Source organism: Arachis stenosperma, chromosome 8, assembly GCF_014773155.1.
Source record: "Arachis stenosperma cultivar V10309 chromosome 8, arast.V10309.gnm1.PFL2, whole genome shotgun sequence".
Lineage (NCBI taxonomy): Eukaryota > Viridiplantae > Streptophyta > Magnoliopsida > Fabales > Fabaceae > Arachis > Arachis stenosperma.
The window spans coordinates 5,512,352-5,535,105 of NC_080384.1; the positions used below are offsets into that span (position 1 = coordinate 5,512,352).

At 32.7% G+C, this 22,754-nt stretch overlaps 1 protein-coding gene across 2 annotated transcripts; it reads right to left on the bottom strand.

The window, feature by feature from the left end:
* Positions 1-5,194: 5,194 nt before the first annotated feature.
* On the bottom strand, positions 5,195-19,667 carry LOC130944243 (uncharacterized). 2 transcript variants are annotated; one of them, XM_057872466.1, is made up of 39 exons: positions 19,460-19,667; positions 18,450-18,514; positions 18,170-18,269; positions 17,902-18,009; positions 17,523-17,639; positions 17,191-17,341; positions 16,823-17,070; positions 16,496-16,687; positions 16,262-16,338; positions 16,066-16,183; positions 15,576-15,659; positions 15,092-15,187; positions 14,910-15,011; positions 14,733-14,801; positions 14,427-14,522; positions 14,237-14,344; positions 13,734-13,847; positions 13,478-13,561; positions 13,164-13,292; positions 12,449-12,647; positions 12,200-12,343; positions 11,120-11,163; positions 10,664-10,747; positions 10,475-10,543; positions 10,308-10,384; positions 9,777-9,846; positions 9,389-9,538; positions 8,888-8,953; positions 8,626-8,770; positions 8,412-8,476; positions 8,270-8,335; positions 8,003-8,096; positions 7,738-7,774; positions 7,546-7,603; positions 7,308-7,418; positions 7,030-7,097; positions 6,226-6,292; positions 6,066-6,134; positions 5,195-5,909 (listed from the first exon to the last, which is right to left on the bottom strand). In XM_057872466.1, exons 1-39 carry the CDS (start codon positions 19,514-19,516, stop codon positions 5,835-5,837), a joined length of 3,873 nt encoding a protein of 1,290 aa, XP_057728449.1. In that variant the 5' UTR covers positions 19,517-19,667; the 3' UTR covers positions 5,195-5,834. The 2 variants fall into 2 exon arrangements, with proteins under 2 accessions (XP_057728449.1, XP_057728448.1); XM_057872465.1 differs by lacking the exon at positions 19,460-19,667 and having other exon boundaries at positions 18,450-19,214.
* Positions 19,668-22,754: the final 3,087 nt, after the last annotated feature.

Sequence of the window (22,754 nt, forward strand, 5' to 3'; positions counted from 1 at the left end):
AAAATAGAAGGCTCTAGAGAAGGATAATATTGAATTTTATGTCATTATGTATAAAAACAGTATGATTTATTATATTATATCTTTTTTTATACCACAAAACAAAATAATTAAGTTTTATATTTGATTTCATTACTTATTTTATTTATTTATGATGGTTTAAATTAGACTTTATAATTATTGAGTTATATTTTGTCAGACACTAAAAAAATAGCTATCGAATCATTTCTTTTTTTATAGGAATACGTCTATTACATCATAATTTAGAAGACATCTTAATATTTATATTAGACTAAAATTATATTTTAGGATATTTATTTATAATTTATTTATTATTTTATTATAACAATTTTTTTGGTTGGGTCACGGTTGAACCGATTAGACCAATAAACCAGTGAATTAGTTACTAGAGTGGTTTGATGATCGATCCGGTTTTTAGAACCTTGGTTTTTAGTTTAGTTTCTTCTTAGATTTAGATTTTAATTCTTGTTTTAGTGTAGTTTTTTTTTATATTTTCATGTTCTAGAATCTTAATTTTTCTAGTTTTACTTGTTAGTTTCTTTATTTTTGTTAATTTTAGTTTATGAAAATTTGTGTGAATTCTAATTTTTCTTTAATACAATTTAATGTTTTCATGTTCATTGTTGCTTGTTTGAATTGTTATATTTTCTTTCTTGTTTTGGTAGTTATAAATTTTATTATTTTTGTAATTTTTTATGTTTTATTTTTATACATTCCAAGTGTTTGACAAAATGTATTTTCTAATTTTAGAGTAGAATTTTGCATTTATGATTTGGAATCATGGTTCTAAAAACCGGACTGGATTGGCCAATCGAACCGGTTCAATCGAAAATCGGCAATGAAAATGATCTGGTCCATTGCCAAAAACCGTTAATTATAGAACCATTCGAAAACCGTTGAACCGGCCAGAAACCGACGATTGGACCGGACCGATAACTGGCCGGTTCTAAAAAAAGGACGCCGTTTTACGTTTTAAAAAAAAAAAAGAAGAAGAAAAATCAAAACCAAGTTGAAGCCCCCTTTCCTTGATCATTCATGCAAAGCAAATCCTTCTTTGAAGCAAAGCAAAGTAAAATCAAAACGGCAAAACCCTAGCCCTAAGTTCCTTGCCGCCGCCATCCCCAGGTTCTCGGCGCCTCTGCTTCTTCCTCTTTTCCCTGACCGGAACTCAGGTAGCTCGACACGTCGTCCACTGACTTTTCTGTTCGTGGCTTGGAGCAGCTCGCCATTTGCCGCCGTCTTACCTCTCGCCATCGTCTCGCCTCTCGCCGTTGTCTCGCCGGTTGTCGTCCGTGTCTCCGTCGAAGGTGAGTGGTCGTGCTTTGCTTCCTTTTGATTTTGCTCTGATTACTATGGATTTGTTTAATTTCTGAATGCTCAATTCTTCTTCTTACTTTTAATTTCTAAATTTTTTGTTCAAATAATATTGCTAATGTTCTTCTTCTTCCCTGCTAATGCTCTGTTTAATTTAGTGAAATCACTGTTGAGTCTGTTTCAATGTTTTGAATGTTTGATACTCTTATTTGTGATTTCTGAATCTGAAATTAATTAAATCATTGATTTTGTGCTGTTGAAATTATTGATTAAAATGGATTTGTTATCTGTTGTTGCCGTTTTTTAATTTTTGAGTATGATGTTTCTGAATTCTTGTTGAAATAGTTATTCATTTCAGGGTTTATAGTGATTATTTATTGCTGGTATTTAACTTTTGTTACTGCTTCTTTTTTATTTCTGGCTCTGTTAAGTTCTCTTAATTTGCTACATTCAAACTTGTGCATTGGCCTGTTCATCTTCACTAGCAACAACAAAAAGCTTTTCATTTGATGATCCATTAACTACCTCATTTTCTGGTACCATTAACTACCTCATTCACTGAGAAGACATTGATGCCTCAGAAGACAACACCATCATCACCATATCCTTGTTACTTGAAGGTTTCTTTAGCACAATAGTTAAAATCACAATCATAATTATATAATATGTTTAAATAATTATCCCAAAAAAACTCACAAGAACATCTTGGGATTTTGATGAATTAGACTTCGATGATGATTTCTTGCCCAGAATTAAGTTTCTATCTACTTTCTAGCATTTTGTCTTCCCATCATTCAAAAGATCAATCTGAAAGAATCATATACTAATAAAAAACTCAATGTCTTTTAAATTAGAAAAAGGCTAAACAAAACAAAGCAGTCACAATCAATATCAATTTATACCATCTCTCGATTCTTCTACTCAACAAGGTAGAAATGAAGGTGAAGATGAGCCCATTGAAGTAAATCTGCATCAAGTTCTTGTAAATTTTGATGATTGATAAATCTTTATGTTGGCATTTAATATTTGATATTTCTTGATACTATTTAACTTGAGTTTGTATATTAATAAGATCATATGAATTTTGACTAATGACATTTAATGTAGTGTTTTAAATTTAAAAACTATTTTAATATTTATATTAGACTATAATTATATTTTACGATGTTTATTTATAATTTATTTATTATTTTATTTTAAAATGGTTTTTCTGGTTGAACCACCGATTAGACCGGTTGGACCAGTGAACTAATAAACCAGTAGATGGAACGGTTTGATGACCAATCCAATTTTCTGAACCTTGCTTGGAATTAAAGACTTAGATGACCTTAAATCATTGATGTCCAATATTAATTAGTAATTTAGAGTTGTTAGTTGGTTTTGTTTCCATTGACCTAGTCTTTTACTAAGTCTAATTAGTGAGTTAGTTAGAACTTGTGGATTAAGATCAATTATGCATATTTAAATTTTTTAATGACAAGGTAGGATTAAATCTTCTTAATTACCATATTTGTGGCCAATGACTTGGATACGAAACCTTAACAATCAACCTTTGCCAAAACCTTTCTTAATTCATTTTTTCAATTGTCTTAATTTAATTCCCTTTGTCTTTTGCTCATTGTTTGTCATTTACTTTTTTATTATTTAATTTCTTGTTTATTGCTATTACAACCCATTTTCTCTCATATCCGATTGCAATTTCGTAGGAAAATGACCGAGATTTAAAATATTTAATTTTTATTGATTTGAATTTATGACAGCAATTAAACTCTGATATTGATCATTTGTCGGTTTGGATCGATACTTGCGACTAAATTCTTTTTGAAAAATTTGAACCGACGTTTAGCCCGCACTACCCTGAGACTAAGAACAAACAACACAAAGAAAGATGCTGAGAATGAATGACGGGAAGAGAAAGAGACACTAAGAACAACGCTGGAAGAGAGACTAAAAACGACGGCAGTTGCTGGAGTTGACAACGACGGCAGAGAGCAGAACAAAATAGAGGTTAGGAATTTCTGTAAAAAGAGTAAAGAGCGCAGCGTGTGAATTAGGGCTAAACAAACGAGAGAAGATCAGTAGAGGTTACAGGATTTGTGTTTGTTTGTGGCGGGTGTTAGGGCTCAATGGACTTACCCTATTCTAACCTTTGGTTTTTGAGCCTTTTGGGGTTAGGACCAGTAAAAATTTTCTTTCAAAGGTTTTGGCCGAAGGCAAAAAATATTAAAGAGGACATAGAGCTAGTCCTAAGGCTGAAGGCTTAATTGACACTACTATGTGCCGCGACCACCGATATGTATCTCACCACCGTATGGATCTACCCTTTTTCGTTGAAGTGCCGCAGCCCACACCGTAAGTTCGTAACCTATGCCACTAGATCGCTTCCTGCTTCATCGGCCTGGTAGTCACCGGCGTCTTCCAATGGTGCACGACCCCCACTCCTACCAAGCGGACCATTGCGCTACTACCTGTTCCAAGGAACAAGTTAACTCCCCTTGCATCATGTACCGACCCGGACCAGCAGCAGCATTTACTCCAACCCATGACCCAAGTCCCAATAGCTAACTCCTCATCCCTTGACCCAGCTACATCACGTTGACCTTTGTGATTGAAATAAACTAAACAAAGAAAAACAAAATAAACAAAATAAAGAACTGTTTAAATAGATGGATAGTCCCGTTTAAGACTACTCTTAAACTCCTCCCAAGTGAAAGAAGCTCCACATGCGAAAGTTGTAACTTCATCGCCATCTTTGCCATAGTATCTACCACCGTGTTTGCATCTCTCGTAATTAAACGAAATTCAACACGCCAATTTCAATGGATGATATCTCTTATTTTAAACACCAATGGATCAACAAACCCAAAACCATCTTGAGTAATAAGATTAAATACTTCCACATAATCCGTCTCACAAATAACATCTCGTTGACCCACATCCCAAGGTAAGAGATATCCTCTCCAAATAGCAAACAATTCTCCTTGAAGAATACTATTACTCTCAATCATTCCCAAACACTCCATTTGCCAACTCCCATTACAATCTCTAATAACACAAACAAAACCAACACTATCACTCGATGACCCGAACCAAAATAACTAGTATCACAATTAATCTTAAAAGTACCAATAGATGGGGGATTCCAAAAACCATTTAAAGTAGAGGGAAGGGACATACGTTATAAGTCAAAAATATTCCTAAGTTCCTTTTCTAAAGTTAATGCCAGACAAATCACGTTGATCTTTTAATATAGTAAGTACTATTTTAACTTTTGAAAAAAATGACAAATATTTCCTTAAACTTTTGATCGGCAGACATTTATATCCTTGAGGATTTGAAAATATATTTAAATTTTTGACTTTCTTAAAATCTGGACCAAGGTTTTGAAAACCAAACCGATCATTAAACCGCTCTAATTATTAATTCAAATGTTTTGTCTCATCTTGAGTTGATAATCTCTGTGTAAGGTTGATATGTACAAAAAATTTAAAATGGATTAAAGAGGAGATTTTTTAAAAGTTAAAAAGAAGATGAATGTACATTTATAAAATAGAGGGGAGGGGAGTCATTTTAGCATTTCGCGCCAGAACGACTTTACCTAAACATTTCAATATATTCATTAGCTTTAATGCCGTAGTGCGTCATAAAAGTAAGAAAAATCGCTATTGAATTAAATTTTTATGAACGTATGCAAATTGCATACATCACTTGCACATTCATGGTTGCCGAGAACCCTACCAGCCAGCGTTGTCACTTGTCAGGATGTGGAGTGTTGTCATTATATAACTATATATTAACGATTAAGTCATCTCATATGTTCTATTTGTTCTTACGTCATAGACTCCCGTGTGCGTTTTTCCATTTTTAAAGGGTGCAAATGACTCTGGATTCTGCCTCATTTCTTTATGTCAACTACTCAACTTGTCAAGAGCTTACACCACCTGAACGCATTACCAGGACCAACACTCAGCATTTTAATAAAGGACCCATTGTAATTTAGCATCGACGAAAAAAAAGTGATTGGCAACGTCACTTATTAGGTATTAGTGTGCACATACAGTTGGTTATCATTACATCCAATCAGAAAAAAAATGAAACTTTTCTTAAATGTTACTTAGGTAGCTACATTGGTTTGAGCTCCTCCTTTGTCCTAATCCTAGTTGTAACACGATTTCAGTCAGCTATTGCACGCTACGGATCAACACACTTCGTCTTCAGAATCTAGTAATTTCATCAGATATATATACTATAAAACTTCATTTTCTTCTATGAACCTTATCTCATTTTAAATTTTTTTTTTTCATTACTTTCACAGTAACCTTACATACAAGAGGTGCTTAACTGGGTACCAATGAGTCATCATATACACTACTAGTTCAGTGGCGGCCAAGTCAAAATTGGTGTATTTTCCTATCTTCCTTTTCGCCTATCAACATTCTGTACTTCACAGATGCTTCTTAACTAGTTGCCGACGACGCATAATCCAATCACTACTGTATGTTCTATGAAGTAGTTGATGAATGATCCTCCCCTTGGTCAATACATCTTGAAGGAGGACCAAAGATGCTTAATACAACCTACAGCCAAAAACAATAAAAACAAAATATGTTCAGTCTCGAAGACAGTTGAAAGTTCGAATGTGATCATCCTTAGTATGTTGTAGTATTCCTGGCGCTCTACCCTTTCAATGTATTTTCATGAAAAACAAAAGCAAAAACAAAAACAACACTGACCGGCAAGAAAACAAGTCCATGCAAGAAACCAAGAAGTACTAATGACAAGTACATCTGAAAGTAATATACCTGTAAAATGCAAAAGTTAGTATAGAAATATATATACACACATACTTCTGTCCATAATTAAGGGGATAAACTAAAGAGGAACTCATAATACCACAAAAACTTCTGTCCTTGAGAAGCAAAGAACAATAACTCCAACAAGCTTTGTTAGTGTAATGCCACTGCAATCAGCGTATAAGTAAATCTATTTCAGAAATGATATCATAAATTTAAGAAAATAAAATGGTTCTTGGGTTTAGGGGTAGCAAACGGGCCGAAACCCGCTGAGCAAGCTTGCATAACTCGCCAAAAAAGGCGGGCCATGCTATAAATTTGAGACCACAATAATAAAAAAGTCCGCCTAACCCGCACTACCTAATTCACGGGTTTTGGCGGGACGGGGCGGGCTTTTGGCTTTAAAGATCATAATTGAATTTGGAATATTACTTTTGTGCTTGTATTTGGAATGTTTGTTCGTTTTACTTTAAGTTATAATATAGACTATGTTTGATTGATTAGAAACTTGAACAATGTTTAATTATATTTTTGGACCATGTTTTGCTTTGGACAATGTTGGTTTCATTATTTTGTTTCAAAAAAACTTGGTTGATGATTATGTTTATTAGATATTTAAAATTATAAAAACTTTAGTGTTTGTGAATTTAGACATTATAATTTTTTTGTCTTTAGAAATTATAAGTTTATTGAAATGTTAGTAAAATTATATATATTTTTTAATATTTAATAGTTTAAAAATTTTTTCAAAAAAAAAGAGAGAGAATTGGCGGGCTTAGCCCATCAACCCGCCAATCCACCGTTAGGCAAGGCTGGTGGGTAAAATTTGGGACCGCCTCACTAGGTTGGATGCAGATGCTGATTGATTCAAACTAAAAATTAAATTGCTGCTAGGACAAATCACCTGAAGACTGAAGCCCCCATTGTACCCAAAGCCTCCTTAACACGTTGATCTTTGTCTCCACTAGTTACCTGCAGTAAAACTTGGTCATGAGCAACTGACAGAAACCAGTTTGTAGAGAAAAATTATGAGCAACTGACAAAAACCATTTTGTAGAGAAAATATCAAGTATTAAAGAGTTAATAACTTTGATAGCTCTTACATGAAGAATTTCAAAATGATACAATTATGCATATGGATAATTCAAATTGAAAAATACTGGAAAGCAGAGTGATACTAACAGCAAAAGAATGAGTCATATGTACACAAAACTCGACCGCAATGCCCACTGACATAACAAGGTTGACCACTGAAACAGCATTCAACTGGATATTCAGAATGGCCATCACACCCTACAAAGCATAATCTTAAACAAATTAACTAGGTGATGCAGAATTCAAAAATATCAACTAGGAACTGTATGACATGGTTCAATAAACGGGAAGTGAAAAATCAAGTACAGCTTAAGAAAGAAAATACCATGAGATCGACAACAATCATCACCAACACCAACAAAATGATTGCTGAACTCCATAAACTACAGAGTTTTAAATCAAAAAGATTATTAGACCAAGACAATTGATTCATCAAATGCTTTAACAAAATTGTGGAAATTGGAAGAGAGATAAAAATATAGCTTGAAAATCATTCCCAAAATAAGTTGATGCCCACCTGCATGTGATAACCAAGCACACAATAAATACTGCACCTGTTACATCCATTATAAGATTTTGTTAATATCTTACAAGCTCAAAATCAACACACATGCTTAATAAATAAATTGAAGATTATTTCCATAAGGATCAATCCCCTTCAGTCTCTTCCATATGAACATCCATATATTTTCTTGAAAAGAACACTTTACTTGCACAGAATTCTGACCAGAAAAGGCTTATGATGGCATGAGAAAATGCATAGGGTTTCTCAAAATACTAACCAATAGCTATTGCAAGATTGACCAGTGCAGTCCTCCATATATTAAGGTATTGCTCAAAAAACATATAAAACACTGAATATGGGAAGATCTCAATCTGCATCAGAAAAGGAATTTCAGCTTGGACATAGTAAATGTAGCACAACAAAAGAGTATGTCTGGATTTCCAGATCCAGATACAGTGTTACATGCTGATGTTATTTCAACATTATATATCTAAAAGGACAAAAATTAACATGATTCACCAAGTAGAAATGAATGAAACATCACCTTTAAAGAATCAGAAACTCTTGAAGCAAACTCTCGAACAGCCCTCATGGAATTAACATAGTCAATCTAAAAATTTTTTACTGTTAAACTTTGGACTGTTTGATGCTACAGTAATCATGGAACAAACAATGAGAAATCCTACCTGCTTGTTGAGTGGAGTATGATAAGTACGGAATGATGATGCCTGGATAATACCACTGTCATAGCCTGAAAATGCAACCCAAATAGTTCATACCAAAGTCAGATAGTACTCACACAGCAACTTAAACTGGTTGGGCTTCCAGGATACCCCAACCCATGTCTATGTTGAATTAAACAAGAAAAAAAGGACTTGAAAGAATGAATTCGACTCGAACCTTTCAGATCTACACTGCTGGTGTAAGCCCCATGACCACCTTTTGCACAATCAGCAGAAGGCAGAGAACTAAGAAACCATGGAAGTTTATCCTTAAATTGTGTTGTAGAGGGACGATCATTCCGCAAATCTGCATGACGAAAACACTGCACAATCCAAATATTGTTTTGATTAAGGCCTCAAAACAAAACAAGAAATCATCATAGTTTACTTTACAAAATATCCAAAATAAATAAAACGAAAAATAAAATAAAATAGCATACCGTTGTGCAATCTTTGCATGCTCCATTTGAAACACAAGATCCTTCACCAGCAGAGCAGCAAGGAGGCTGGATTAATAAGGAAAAACCTTAGTCAGTTAAAGCAAAATCATGATAAACTTGGAGTACTACATTGAAATCTTATCCTTCATCGACACATTTTCCCTTTCAATCAAAGCAAAAACTCATCTTCCAGGTAGTGATCCAATTTTTTTTTTGGCTACTAAACAATTATTCTGCTAGAATATTCTTATTTAGCATCACTAAAAATAGAAGAAATAAAGTAATCAAAATGAAAGTTTAGGTCTACTATATTGAGTAAATCCTAGCAATGTTCATTAATCTTCTGGCTACAACGAATACATTTCCCCAGGTCATGAAAAATTCTGTATGTGAAATTACTGTAAAAACTATGATCGAGAGTCCTAACAGAATGTAATAAGCACGTCTTTATCACAAAATTGGGATCCGAGAAAAGTTCAAAAAATATCATGTACATCAGACCTGATCATCAGGAGGACAATAACTCCCGTTTGTGAACTTCCTGCAGCACCCAAATGCTTCTGGAGACACCCACACAAGATAATCATCAAGCCAAGAGGCAGCTGGCTTTGCAATATAACTAGTCTCTGGCACAAGGGCTGCCCTAGAAATCTACATGGTAAAAGACAGCACCCATAATAAGTGTCCAAGTTGATAGATAATCATGGACTGCTGGCAGAGTGCAAACAAAACAACTATAAAAAGAAAACCCAATGGCCCATCAATAATAATAGTAGTAAAAATAAAATAAACAAGAATTTGTAACATTGAATGTGCCAGGAAAAACCAAAATGAGGTATGGCTACATCATATAGAATCAAGTAAAGCCACTTAACAGCTAATGACTTGCCTCATTTAAAAGAGAGTCTGAATTGCATTGGCTAATGGAGCAAAGCTGATTTGTTTGTGTTGATTCTGAGCTGAAGTGAGGAAATAACATTAGAATTAATCATTCTTGACTATAACTAGTACTAAGGCAAGATTAAGTATGTCCCAGTCAGAGACATATGAATCATGAATACTTTCAAACTTACCCTGCTCCTGCTGAAATACTAATATATCATAACTGAAGAAGACTCAGTGAAGAATTAACAATTAACTTCATAAAGCTTTGGTTGGGTGAAACAACTTATGATCAATGCTACCTTTTAGCGTAAGTGGATAAACTTTGTGAACCACAAGTTACAATAAATATTATTCAAGCTAATTTCAGTATGATTTCACTTTATATCCATTACAACACCTATGAACAAGAAAGAAACATTACAAAAACACAGCAGTAACCAGTAACACTGGAATGCATCACTTTAACTTTAACAGAGTCCTAAAAATTTATCACATTAAGCATAATAGTGGATGAGATGAACCAAACATTTAGTACCTGTAGTTATAATTCTTCACAACGAAATACAAAGGTGGTCCAATTCTGAGATATTCTGACACATTAGTGAAATATCCCTGCCGGAAGACATATACGAGCTTGAAGATAACAAATTACACATGAAAAAGAAACATGAATGTAGTAGGGAGCAGACGAAAGTATTAAACCTGAAGATACGAGTCTCGTGGAAGAACAATCTGCTGCTCCAGACCAGGTTCAATTCTAGTACTCAGTGCCTATAAGGTTCAGATGAAGACAAATTAAGATAGGAATGGGGTATAGTGAAATGAAATTACATGTATGATTTGATTAATGTCACAACAACTACAAGAGTGCAAAGAAAAATGAAGACTTACAATGCTAGCGAATGCAAATGCTACAAATATAGCAATAATAACAATTTTTACTCCCCATATGCTCAGAATGGGAGCGTGAACCTCCTGAAAAAAGGTAAGGAACAATCAATGGGATAAAAACAAGGTAGTAAACAACACTGTACTGAAGTAAAAAAATGTTGGAGAAAAAGACAATGTTAATTAATTTAAAATCCATACAAAAATGACAAAAAGAAACTCAAAAGGTTGACAGAACCAGGAATTGTAACATAAATATTAGGGATAAATGCCTGCTGACCAGGCTTGACACAAAGTCATAGCCTCCATTAGTAGAAGATCGTAGAAAAATTAAATTTATGACAACATTAAAGCAGCACATACAAAGGTAATATTGCCCTAAATTCTTAGTAACTTGGTCATATATTTTAGAAGTACCAGTAATAAGTCATTGAATTGGTAATACAGATGTTGTTTTACCTTCATATAGCGTGCCAATAAACCACGCTTTCTCCTTCCGATTCCTGACAAGTTAAGAAAAAACAAACTTCAATAAATGACCATCCTCCAAATATACAACTTATCTATCTATCTATCTATCTATAATTTATAAAAGGTTGATACTAATTTTTTATGCAATGAGTTTTAGCCATATTATTTTTTCTAATGATGCCACATCAGCACTTCTAAATACATAGTAACATATGAGAATCAACTAATCATTTTAAAAAATAAAAATAAAAATAAAACTCTTACCTATTATTATTATTATTCAATTGATACATAAATTATTAATTAAATGCAATAAATATATACAAATAAAGTGTCATAATAATCATAATTATAAAATTTCAGTTATAAATATTGAAATCCCACATTATTTGATTCACTTATACATGTTATATAAGACTCTTACTACTACACAATTTGGTCTATTTACGAATCATGTTACATACAACTCTTATTACTATTACTTTATTTGTTAATCTCTCATACAAATTGTTAAAAACTCTTTCAAGTAAGTTCAAATTTGGCACAACATCTCCTTACTATGTATATTTAAATATATCATGATTATAAAATTAATTCATAATTTTATACTATATTTTTGGTATTTTTATTCGAATTTATTTTTTTCTAACTTTTTCTTTTAATTATTTGCAAACAATGAAAACAATAAATATGTACATTTGTACAGCATTAATATAAAAAAATTATATCTTTTTTTTAAATAAATGAATTCAAATTCCTAAAAAAATCTATAATCCAATTTGTATTATATTTTAATTGAATAATTATATGGAATTATATGCAAATTATCAAATAAATATTTTATAAAATATTTTTAATATAAAACACTTCAATTTAACATTAGTATGCATATTATCTAATCATTCTCTAAATAATATTAGAATATACTATATAGTATAATTAAGTTACCTCCCCGCACGTAATGCGGGTCTCATTCTAGTTATAGAGGAATTGGGGAAAGCTCGTAATCAAATTGAGACAAGATATAGTAAGATATTGTAGTTCCATGAAGTAATATTTTGTTCATACTTTTATCAGGGTCAGCATGTGAGGAATGGACTTTCATGCATGGAAAACAGTCGACTCTCATATCCTCTGTTCGCAGGGAGTCTAGAACTATCAGAGTAACAAAAGCTGTAACTTGGAGGAGAAAATCCAAAAGAACAGCCAATGCTGTGAAAGAAATGATGAAGGAAATTTAAGGATTAGAATTTTACACAACAGGAGAAGCAACTGAGACTATAGCAAAGTCATAAAATTCCAAAATGAAAAACTTACCTGCAAACATGGAGAACACGCGGCATGCAGGCATCGAAATAATGCATCCAACTGCAAATGCTAAAACCTCTGATAAACTAGCCAATGTTATTGATGGTCCAACTTCCACAAGAGCCTTGCTCATTCGTTCTTCTAAAGGTAGCTCAAGTTTTTGCCTTTTTACTGAGTGAACTAGTATACACATGTTATCCACACCAACCTAACCAAACAAGATTGAAAAATAAAAAAGAGTTGGTTATTGGCAATACAATGGCTGAATTTGACTATGATGTTCTGCTACTATAGCATTGTAGATATTTTATTATCCATTTCTATAGAAACTTTGATTAAACAAACTTGCAACTAAATAGAAGTTGGGACAGGTAGGCACACTTTATCTCTATGGACCTAATCACCATTGATGTTGTTCATTTCGCTTGAACGGAACAATCCTATATTAAGGATGGGATGCTTTAGGCTACCAAAGATAATTCTTTGTAGCACTCAATATGATTAGTTTGTCTCAAAAGCTCAGAAATGATATTGTATACAAATGGCAATAAACACTTTTTTTTTTGAAAAAATAAAAAGGAAAATGGTATTTTATAGTAACTTCAGTTTTTTATCCAAATTTCATTTAGTTCTCAGCTTTTCTTTCTAAATATCAGCTGGCACATTTTTTCTGATTTTAAATTGCAACCAAGATTTCAGAAAGAACAGGCAAACAATGACTTACAGCTAGAACAAGAAACGGGATAACTTCCATGATGATCAGTGTTGATTTAACACCAAGGGCACTGAAAAATCCAACTGATCCAAGGACAGAAAGCATAACAAGCAGTACTCCTGAAAGACCAAGCAATACCTGTAATCCAGAATTACAGAATTATATATTTAGGTACCTTAAAAATCTCCTACTTGGTGAGAGAAGTGTTTGATGCACCCTGTTGTCATCATGTACATTAATAAAGTGGAGCAACATGGAGGAACCAAGATAAAGAAAAAAGAGAATAAAAAGAAAGATGGTGTAGCACAGCTGTTTGACTGCACCTTCGATGAAATATAGAAAGAAGAAGGATGTGGTGTATCTCCTAGAGTAAGAGATATATATGCAAACATCACGAGATAACTAACCTGCAATAAAATGAGGGATTAAACAACTGGTATCAACAAATAAAAACGATTTTAGAAATACAAGGCATATAACTCAATTCACATAGTTCCCATAATCATGCCTCAGATTAAAAATTGTTCTTAAATATTATTCAAGACAAGCAAACATCGTGAATCAGAAAGAGGGTGATACCACTATAGTAATAGCATCAGCAGTACTTTCTCTTTTTAACTCTTCCTCGATGGAGCTTTCAGACGAAAAAGCAAGTGTCAAATTCCTTGATTGCACCATCGGTAATAGCTCATCCTATATCAAAGGACATAGTAAACATGGGAAATCAAGAAAAAGAGAAATGATGGGAATGGCAATAGTTCCATGACTCTTTCACATCACAAGACGACCAAGTAACCTACTAGAAAATTTATTCAATCTCTGTTAGATAGGCCACAGGGACTAGTTATTGGATGACTAAAATAAGCTAAATGTGAATGTTAAGACTCAATGAGAATCGAACACAACATAAGTACTTCCTAGGGATGAATGACAATGCAGCACTCTTGATAAGGTTCCTTTCTGCGGAACAGAATTGGCCAATGCAGAATAAGGATATGTGGGGACTTGTGATTCTTATAAAGGGATGATGAAAATACTGATCAGCAAAAGGAAGGGAGAAAAAAATAAGTACAGGATATTACCTTCACCAACTGAATAAAAGTCTTCTCCCATGCAATTGCCTTGGCAGTTTGATTACCTTCTCCATCAACAGCATTATTCACAGGATAAGTTATGATAAACGCAGATGCCTGTCTTGATAGATCAAAATATAGTTATCATATGCTCCACAAAATTTCAACTTATTAAAAAGTAGAAGAGTAGAGAAAGTACCTCAGAGTAATCATTCCCAGAGTAACCCCCTAAGACGGTGCTTGGATCAAGAGGACCTTTAAATGCACTCATACATTTGTCTGCTGAGGAATAATGCTGAAAGAAACATTGGAAAATAATCAGGTCAGTTGCATCCTGCAATTATACAAAAGTAAAAATCTCACACAAAGAAATTTATTATAGTTGAATATAAGCCATATTCTGGCAGGAGATCTTTGTTATTGTTTTATATGCAAACTTGCAAATATCCAAAATTAACATCTACTACTATAATCAACTTCAAGATGCGAAGATAAAATTTGGTACCTCAAAACAGTAATTGAGATGGTCAACTCCGCCATAATCATCGAAATTTTTTTGGTCCATTTTGAAGTACTACAACCAGGAAGAAAAAAACATTAATAAAAAGATGTTCAAATCATGCAATAACTATACCTGCAGGACGCTCTGAGTGGCACAATCTTTGAATATCAATAACTATACCTGCAGGACGCTCTGAGTGGCACAATCTTTGTCTAGTGGCTTCATACAGATGTCTTGAAGAGATACCATCAAGCCAGAATAATTAGCACGAATTGCATCAACCTGACAGCATTAAGGAATGCCTTCACAATCCCAAAATATGAACAGAATATTTATGTAGTACTACTAAATGGAACACTTACTTTCTTTTGTATTTCAAAGAGAAATTTAATGTTTTCCTCGGACACAATTCTTGGTGATGTAGTATTCACTTTATCTGGTACTGTGGCCAGTATGAGCTGAAAAATAAAAGTGTCATTCATCTAAATAAAAGGGAAAAATCAAATCCAGTCAATATTGACATCAATTAAGCTATTAGAGGAGAAATGATAAGAGTGCTCCTTTATGCCATTTGACACATATGTATAATGTCTAAGGCTTTATTTAAGAATGGTAGCTTTTCTACAAGTCCTGAAGTATTTTATCTTCCCTATATGCAAGTGTTGGAAGTCAAAGAAAAAAAATATATGAATAAATTTCCACGAGAAAAGGGAAGAAAGTGAAAGAAAGTTGATAAATAAAATAGTTAGAACATTAAAGGAAGAATTTTGCATGCTGCATCAATAATGAACTTGACAAGCTGATGAGGACTAACAAGAAAAAAGAAAAAGGAGCCAACATAAAAACCTGTTCAATTCTGTAAAATGGAGCAAGATGGCTGTCAAAAAACTGTTTCTCTTGTGCTGCTTTACTGCCAGGTCCTACCCAAAGCTGAAATGTAGGTAGTTATATTAAAAAATTAATGCTGATTCAAAGAATTATATGAAGAAGACGATAGAGGAAGTTCAGAAAGCCAAGATAACAGAACAAAAAAGCTACTTCCTCATTCCCTATTCAATTCATTTTTCAGTACATTAGAAGTCAAAATTGCCAATCTTTCATTGTATTTTAATACTATTACAAGACAAGTGAGAGGAGAGTTAAAGCCAAATACTTATAAGCTCTCGGATTTGAAATAAGAAATATATTTATTGATAGAGAAATCAAATACATTGAATAGCTGAACTACAAAGAACAAAACAATTTTTGTCAGAGATGGATACAAGCTTCTTCAGAAAAAAGAATAGAATTAAGCAGAGCATTTAAAACAACAGAGAAACAACCATGGGATAGTTACCTTTTGAGGCCGTGTCTCAACCCTGAATCGGATTAGCCCCAGACAGAGCAGAAGAACTATAGCCAGAGATGATAACAACACTGTAATTGGATTTCTAGCTACATACAATCCGTATTTCCTGATCATGTTTGCAAAAAGAGGTTAGATATTGTCCATATATAAGTTCACATATCACAACCATAGCAAGGGTAGTGACCTGTAAAACTTTGACATGTATCCTTGCACAGTGGAGAGCTGAACTCCACTTCGGTTTTCTGGAGCCCCTTCAATCATCTTATTCATCATCATCAGTAAAAAGTCAAAACAGAGTCAGATTTATGACAAGCATTCACAAGGAAGAAAGTGAAGTAAAACCTTGTTTAAAAATTTTAAAATAAAGATAAAACAGTTCTCAAGTTTTCATATAATGAAAAAAATGGCATATTATAACCTGACGCATGGGGAGATTCTCATCCTTCTCCCTATTATGAGAGTGCACCACACTGCCACTAATGACATTAGACTCTGGTTTTGTTCTATACGACAGCTTTCTCTCCCTTATACGATGATAAAATCCCCAACCCAAGAACACAGCCATCAATATGATGTATAGGACTGCTAAAATAAAATCAACACATTTCACCTACAGATATCAAACAGTAAAAGCATATTAGTGAAGGACATTGATTAGATTTAAACTTAAACCATGTTTTATTTGTCACAAACAAGATACAAGTGTGTTGGGAAATATCAAAATCTTGATAATATGCTCCCTTACCACTAAAGACCCGACTTTCACAGTGCAGGAATCCCTCTTATGGGTGGTAGTTGAAACTGAATCAGAGCATACTGATGATGAAGGACAATCACCACAAGAACATCCAAGAGAAATATCACCACATGAATAAGTTGAAACATTCATAGGCTTCATGCCAGATGACTTGATTGGGTTTGGTTGGAATGTAATCGCATATGGTGAACCAAGACTATATGGGGCAGCTTTTCTACCAAGAAAAGAAAACCATTCTGCAAAAGGCAATCTCAATGTAAGCAACACAAATTCATACAATAAAAGAATAATTTTATACGATTAGAGAAACACCCATGGCCCCACTTATAATTTATAGGATTCAAAGTTCAAATTACCTTTGAAGTTTTGAGCACCGGCGCCAATGAACTGCATAGCTCGAGAATTCATCGTGCCAAATTTTACATCCTTGCAGGAATCGTATAAACCTTCACCAAAAGCATCAGTAATGTAATAGTCAATCCCACCCACCGTGAAATTACCACCTACCTGCAAATTGTAACAATTGGAGTCTTCAGTAATAATTGCATTCTAAAACTATCGCGATAGCAATTTGTGATTTGCATCTGATTTACTGATAATGGTAACATAAAAGCATACGACCGCAAATACTGGTGACATCTCTGTTCAGAGTAGTTAGCATTGGAAAGAAGAATGTACAGAGCCTTACCTTGTCGATTGATGTCACATTGATAAATAAACTCTGATTTGGAGAGCATGTCAACTCACAGAAAAGATTCAAAAAGTTTCTTAAGCATGCTGGACAACCGACAAGAAAAGGAATAGCCTGCCAGAGTATTGAAAGCATAAGCATTGGGATTTAAAATGCTAGTAATATTGATTGATGAGAAAGATAAACTAGAAAGATGTAGCACCATGACCTGGACAGGCATTACTATCACTAGCCAGTGTATTAGTATGGAATCCATAATATCCAAAAAATTGCTTTCAACAAAATACGAAAGATGAAACCCATTTGTTTGATCAATTCAAATAGTATGTATATGATGAGTATGCATTAACAATGAAAATCTAGCTAAAAGGATTACCTGTTGGACTTGAGTCTTTAATGTGTCAAACTGAGCCTCTGTACAACAAACATTCCCGGTAATTGTTGGACACAAACTTTGGATCTTCGATGAAAGCAAATCATCTGGCTGAAAGATACAATAATTGATAGGATCAAGCCACACTTTAAAGCTTTCAAGTTCAAACTGAAATAATCTTCATAATTATATATTGTGTGACCAAACAGGTTTATGTTTCTTAACTTCTGATTTTGAAAACAGAAAGGTAGAAATAAATAAATATATATACCTTCACAGCTTGGGAACCATAGGGACAGTTCACCACTTTACCATCGATGCGCTTTCCACAAATGTCATACATTGCACAATGATTCTCGGCATGTTTTTCCCTGTAGAAAGGAAAATGGAACTGAATATATTGTATCATTACGGACATTCATATTCTGTCCTCCACACATTCAAATTCATTATGGAAATTCCAGAACTGGAAGACAGCTGTTCATGAACCAATCATTGTCAGGTACAAGAACCCACGCCTGTACTTGTGCATAGGTATGAAGGTGGCTTACCCAGTTGCTGCAGCATCAGATGCCGAAAAATTGTGTGCTGCTACTAAAAATAAAATTACATAAACCTGCAAAAGATGAATGAGAAAAATTAGCAATCTGACCAAGTAAGGTGCACAATGCCGTTGCATTCAATCAAATCCAATTCAAGCAAGGAAACACCGCCCGAGCTCATGAATAGAACAAATTATACTCTGGCGAAAATCTCTCTCACCCCTGTTTCTTCAATAGGGAAGTTAAAAAAGAAAAAAGGTCTAATCCATAAAGGATGGATCGAAGTTGTAAAGATACAAAATAACCTCCACTTTTGTGATGAGAGTGCTTATTCAAATTTCCAGGAAAAATATCTATCTTCTTCTTTTCTTTTCTTTTTTTGTTTCATTCTTCTTCTTTTTTTTAATTTTTATTTTACCCTTTCTGCGTCAGTAGTGTTCTGAGCGTATAACAGGTTGCAAATTCATAATGTCCGTACAATTTGCAAGCTCATAACGTTTGCGCAGCCATAATGAACACCATAAACAGCTGGAAAAAAATGGATTAAACTTCTTATGATACAGCATCGCCTCAGTATAATTTATTCTACTTATGGAAGCTTCATATTCATCCCCGAAATCTTGAAGCATTCCGAAATCATCGGAATGTTCTCCTCCGTTTCACACTCCGCCAATTCTAATTGAAATTCCACAGTTGTCCACCACCACAGGCTCATTTACTTCCCCGTTGACAACGAAACCAAATGCAACTTTCCATAATCCTTTTTATTCAAACAATAATAATTACAAAAAAAAAAGAAGCAGCGGTTCATCTCTGGATCCATTTTCTCACAGAAAAAAGAAAATTGAGAAGTATCGTCCGAATCTGAGGAAGAATGATGAGCAGAGGAGGCGAACGCGAGTATAGATTTTGAATTAGAAACACGGCTCCACAAAAGAAGAGCGGAATAGGAAAGAGTGATGGTGAAATCAGAAACTAAACAGGAAAGAGTAAAAAGTGGAGGAAGAGAGAGGCATTGCCTGTAAGAGAGAGAGTATGGAGGAGGTGAGAAACCCTAGACGATGATGATGGTCCATTGGTTGGAGCAGGGAATGAGATGTTTGTGTGTTTGCGCAGTAGTGGGGAATGGTGGTTGTGGTGTGTTTGTGTGTGTGTGTGAGAGAGAGAGAGAGAGAGAGAGAAAGAAGAAAAAGAAAAGAAAAACCGTTTGCTGTTGCGGGAGGGAAGGGTGGGACTTGGAAGAGTGAGAGAGCGTGCGAGTCAAAAACCCGCATTTATAAGAACACAGTGTGCTGAGCAGAGTTAAACTGCAGCTACTCTTACTCGCCCCAGCTCATGACGTTGCCACCATCTCGCATTCCAGCGCAGCTTACGTACCACTGTTTGACTTCTTTTACCGCGTTCACATTCCCATATTCTACCCTCTCTTTAGTCTTCACCTTCTTATTAATATTTAGTCTGGGTTTAGATTGTGTTTGCTCAAACTGGAGTTTGAATAAAAGTGATTTTATAAAATTAATTTTGGATAGAAATAAGTTTGTATCGATATGATTTATGTTTAGCAATTTTATACTAAAATTGATTTTGATAAAATAAATATTGTGTGAATAATATTAATTAAAATCACTTTTAAATAGATAATTATTAAAAAAGGACATGACATTAAATTATAATGTTATTTTTTTATATATTTAATTTTTTTATATTTTTTATATGTTTTTATATGGTATTTTTTTAGTATTTTTAATATTCTTTTTTAGTACGCTATAATTTTTTACTATTATTATTATTTATAGTTAATTTTTTTGTTTAATTTATTTTACCTAATAGGATCAATAAATTATATTATAAAAAGATAATAATAAATATAATGCACAAAAATTATCATTATAAAAATATATAATGTCAAATAAAAAATTAATAAAAAATATAAATAATAAATAATAGAAAAAAAGAGCTCATGTAAATAGGAATAATAAGAATTTTATAAGTAATACAATAATATGTATAAAAGATAAAGTTGGTAAAAGAAAAATAAAAGTTAAATGTCAATGGCTAAAAGCCAGTTTGTGCAACGCAGAAGCTAGAAATTATTGTTTCTTATAAACGTGGTTTTGTAACCAAAATCACTTCTGCGTTTATAGATAGAAAAATTAGCCAAACCAAAAATAGAAGCGTTCAAAAAGTTTTAACGTGCTTTTTTTTCACCGTAGTTGCCAACCAGACCCTTAATAGTCAAAGTGAAATGATGGTGAGTACTCAGTAATTATTTCTTGCTAGTGAATAAAATTTTGAACTCTCTCTTTTTCTTTAATGAGTTAAAAATAAGGTGTTTGTTATTGTGCCTAGAAGAGATGTTATTTAATTGTTAAAATAGGTTAAATAATTAATTTTAAATTTAAAAATATAAAAGTTAAAAAAATTTAAATATTTTAAAATTATTATAAAAATAATTTAGATAAAAATTAGACACCATAAAATTAATTTAAAAACAATATATATTTAATTTGTTTTCATTGAAGTCTTAGAATGATAATTGGAAAAATAAATTTTCAATTATTACTTATAATAAAAATAATTATGTTGCGTATATAAAAATAATCAACATCCAATTTAATTATTCGTATAAAGTATATATTAAAAAATAAATCTCTACATTCAAGCAAAATTTTTATTTAAGTCTATTCATGTTATTGTAACAACTTTTTAAATTACGCGCTTCTTTTCCTTTCTCTTTTTCGTTTCTTTCTCCTTCTCCTTCTCTTTGTATTTCTTCTTCTTCTTCTAAATTAGCGCAAGTTTTTCTACTTCCCTTCTTCTTCTCCTCATTCTTTCTTCTTCTTCTTCCAAATTTACACACGTAGATTTTTCTTTTTTCCTTCTTCTTCTCCTATTCAATTCAGAACACCTACGTCCATTCAATTCAAAACAATTTAATTCATAATAAACCGAATATGTTATTAAGGTGAAATAATTGTATAGTACTAAATAAACGGAACATTATCCATTATATAAAATTAAATTCAAAACAGCTTTTTGCATAATGAACCGAACGCGTTATTAAGGTGAAACAATTGTATAGTACTAAATGAACGGAACATTATCCATTATATAAAATCAAATTCAAAATAGAATCGAACACGTTATTAAGGTGAAACAATTGTATAGTACTAAATGAACGAAACATTATCCATTATATAAAATCAAATTCAAAACATATTTCTCCATAACAAATCGAACACGTTATTAAGGTGAAACAATTGTATAGTACTAAATGAGCGGAACATTATCCATTATATAAAATCAAATTCAAAACACTTGTATCTACAATTTAGAGATTATCAATTCAATTCAATTTAATTCAATTCAGAACACCTACGTCAATTCAATTCAATTCATAATGAACTGAACATGTTATTAAGGTGAAATAATTCTATAGTACTAAATGAACAGAACATTATCCATTATATAAAATCAAATTCAAAACAGCTTTCTGCATAATAAACTGAACACGTTATTAAGGTGAAACAATTGTATAGTACTAAATGAACGGAACATTATTCATTATATAAAATCAAATTCAAAACACTTTGTGTATACAATTTAGAGATTATCAATTCAATTCAATTCAATTTAGCAATTGTATTCCATTTAATTCAATTGAAAAAATAATCCATCAGAAAAATGTTAGTGTTGTTGGTGATGAAGATAATGAAAGAGGAGAAGAAGAAGAGGAGGAAGAAGAGGAGGAGAAGTAGAAGAAAAATCTGTGTGCGCGAAAAAGAAAAAGGAGGAGAAGGAGGAAGATGAGGAGGAGGAGATATGCGTGAATTTGAAAGAAGAAGATGACGTATGCGTGTATTTGAAAGAAGAAGAAGAAGAAGCGCGGAAATGAGAAGAAAAAAAAGCGCATGCAATGACGCTTTTTAAATGAAAGTGATTTTTGTTGGTGTTGGACCTATGTAAATAAACTTGGATAAAAATACTTTGATGTGTAACAATCCTATATATTATAATATACATTAAAAATAAATTAAATAATAAATATAATTATACATAAATATATAATAATTTATTTAGTGGTTAATTCTTTGTGTACACACAATATTTTTAAATCAAAATATTATTCAAACAATTATCATTTGTTAATTTAATTTTAAAATTAAACATGTGAGTTTGATCTATAAAAACATACAACAATGATTAGGTTTTTTTTCATATTTAGACAATAATGATGTGTTGGAAAATAATTATATCTCTCCGTGTCATCTAATTTATTAAAGATCTCATTTAATTTAGAGAAAATTTAAGTTT

Excerpts from the sequence above, each read along its gene's own strand:
- LOC130944243 (XM_057872465.1), bottom strand. The coding sequence starts at position 18,577 with ATGCAACGGCATTGTGCACCTTACTTGGTCAGATTGCTAATTTTTCTC. Across the intron at positions 14,802-14,909 it reads CCACTCAGAGCGTCCTGCAG|TACTTCAAAATGGACCAAAA; the intron begins GTATAGTTATTG and ends TCCTGGTTGTAG. Across the intron at positions 8,477-8,625 it reads CAGCAGTGTAGATCTGAAAG|GCTATGACAGTGGTATTATC; the intron begins GTTCGAGTCGAA and ends TTGCATTTTCAG.